The sequence below is a fragment of the Seriola dumerili genome, unplaced genomic scaffold, assembly GCF_002260705.1.
Source record: "Seriola dumerili isolate Sdu_G_001 unplaced genomic scaffold, Sdu_1.0 BDQW01000322.1, whole genome shotgun sequence".
Taxonomy (NCBI): Eukaryota; Metazoa; Chordata; class Actinopteri; order Carangiformes; family Carangidae; genus Seriola; species Seriola dumerili.
Genome location: NW_019174577.1, coordinates 420,556 through 422,586, shown reverse-complemented (window position 1 = coordinate 422,586; position 2,031 = coordinate 420,556). Strand labels below are relative to the sequence as shown.

At 37.8% G+C, this 2,031-nt stretch overlaps 1 protein-coding gene across 1 annotated transcript in view; it reads right to left on the bottom strand.

Annotated features, from left to right (window-relative positions):
- Positions 1 to 1,357, bottom strand: part of LOC111232135 (granzyme B(G,H)-like) — a 3,277-nt gene extending 1,920 nt beyond the window's left edge. The window contains exons 1-4 of the mRNA XM_022759503.1: positions 1,168 to 1,357; positions 936 to 1,086; positions 638 to 773; positions 160 to 414 (exon numbers count right to left, since the gene is read on the bottom strand). Coding sequence (XP_022615224.1) covers positions 160 to 414; positions 638 to 773; positions 936 to 1,086; positions 1,168 to 1,225 — 600 coding nt within the window. The 5' untranslated portion in view covers positions 1,226 to 1,357. The remainder of the gene's footprint in view (positions 1 to 159; positions 415 to 637; positions 774 to 935; positions 1,087 to 1,167) is intronic.
- Between the last annotated feature and the right edge of the window lie 674 nt (positions 1,358 to 2,031).

The window sequence follows — 2,031 nt, the reverse complement described above, 5'->3', positions numbered from 1 at the left end:
ATCGCACACCAGAGGGCCACCAGAATCACCCTGTGAGAGGGAAGTATTTTTAATTGTTTATTCATATTATTATTATGTATTTATTTTATATTATGTTTGCATTTCTATACAAGAAACAAGCTGATATTTTTTTATAAAAAAAATAATACAAAAAAATACCTGACAGAATCCTTTCTTTGTTTTATATCCACCTGCACAGATGACATTGTTGGGAAGACCAGGCCACATTTCTCGACAGACTCGTGGGTTAATGACAGACACATCCACCACTCTCAGCTCATCAACAACTCTTCCACCTGTTTTGATGAAGCCCCATCCAGCTACGTAGCATTTTGTATTGTCCCCCAAATGTATTTCAGATCTGGGAAGGGGGGTCGTTTGGAGTTTTTTGTTCAGTTCAGCTTTTCGAGACAACTGGAAATCAGAGAGAGCAAAAACTGGCAAAGTCTATTTTCATTCACCAGACTTCAAGGTAACAAACAATTGTTGTAATATTGATGTTGGTATATTGTGTTTTTGCTATTGTTTTTCGATAAAACCATGATGTAGTGTGTATAGCAGAACATTTTTATTTGGTATTGTTAGGATATGCCACAACAACGAATGATGCCACCTAAGAATATACTTATATACTTACTTTAAGGAGCATGATGTCTTTACCAGTCCACACATCCTGATAAGATTCATGTTTGTACATTTTCTCAATATATCTGATTTTTCCTTCATCAACATTCTTGATATTGTGGGTGCCAAGAACAACCCGTGTAAGATTGCTAAATGAGAGATAATTGAGAGGTTATCAGTACATTTTCTAAAATTGTGCCAACAACAATAGAAAACAATAAATTATGAATTCCGTATTTAAAAAATACAAGGTTTATGAAATAAAATCCTTTAACATGGATTTCTCAACACATGAACAAATGCTAACTCACTCTGGCCCTTGACAGTGCGCCGCAGTCATCACAAAGTCTTCACTGACAAGGAATCCTCCACATACATGACCTCCCTTGTTCTGGACTGAGGCCATGTAAAGCATGGAGTTCTCTGGGGCCTTTTCCCCATCTATGATTTCACTCCCACGAGCTGCAAAGATGCATAAAAATCAAAATGAAGTTATGTTCAGTGAAATGGTTGGAGAATAATATTCAGATCCTGTAATCTTACCGCCTTGCCCAAGACATGCCACAACCTGAAAAAGCAGGAATTTGTGCAGACCATGCATGATGCTGGCAAGACAAGTACCTTGTCTCCTTGAGGGGTGTCAAGTCGACCCTTTTATACAGCTGTTTGCTTCGTTTGGATCTATGGCTGCTGTCTATCTTATCTTGACTTGTAACCACATCACTTGTGCAATGTAAGTTTGCAACAGTAATAATCTTTGTAATATCTTATTAGTGCCACGGGTGCTCAGCTCCGAGGCACTCCTCTACAGCTAGAATAGCTTTGAGGAGTGCCTCGGGGCTATATTCTCTTTCGGGTTTATTATTCTTCCGCCAAATTTTGGCGCGTAACTCATCCCGCAGCTTTGAGAAAACCCCGGTAATATATACATCAAAACGTGCGTCTTGATCCCGAAAGAGGTGCTATGACTTTTGGTGTTAAAATTCCAATTTTTCCCAAAGTTATTCCCAAAAAACTGGGAATAAATAATGCATTAGGAATGTATTGGAATTTTCTTTAGAAACCCACAAAATTTCACCTTTTTTCTACAAAATTTCACCTTTTTTCTGAGGGACCCAGCTCTCTCATACCTGCACGTAGAAATGTGATTCAAACTATAAAACGGAGGAAAACTTCTGCTCTCTCAAAAAGACAGGAACTGTTTTACATAACATGTAAACTTTTCAAACTATGAGCACTCAAAGGAGGAGTGCAAATCACTTTTTCTTCAAAGTTAGAGTGAAAGTGTCAGTTGGCTAGAGTGCGTGAAGCAGTAAAAAATAACCGTTATTTTTATTTTTAACTCGAGCTCACGGCCAAACCGTAAAAAGGAGACAAATAATTCTTTCTGAAAATGTAGACATGGTT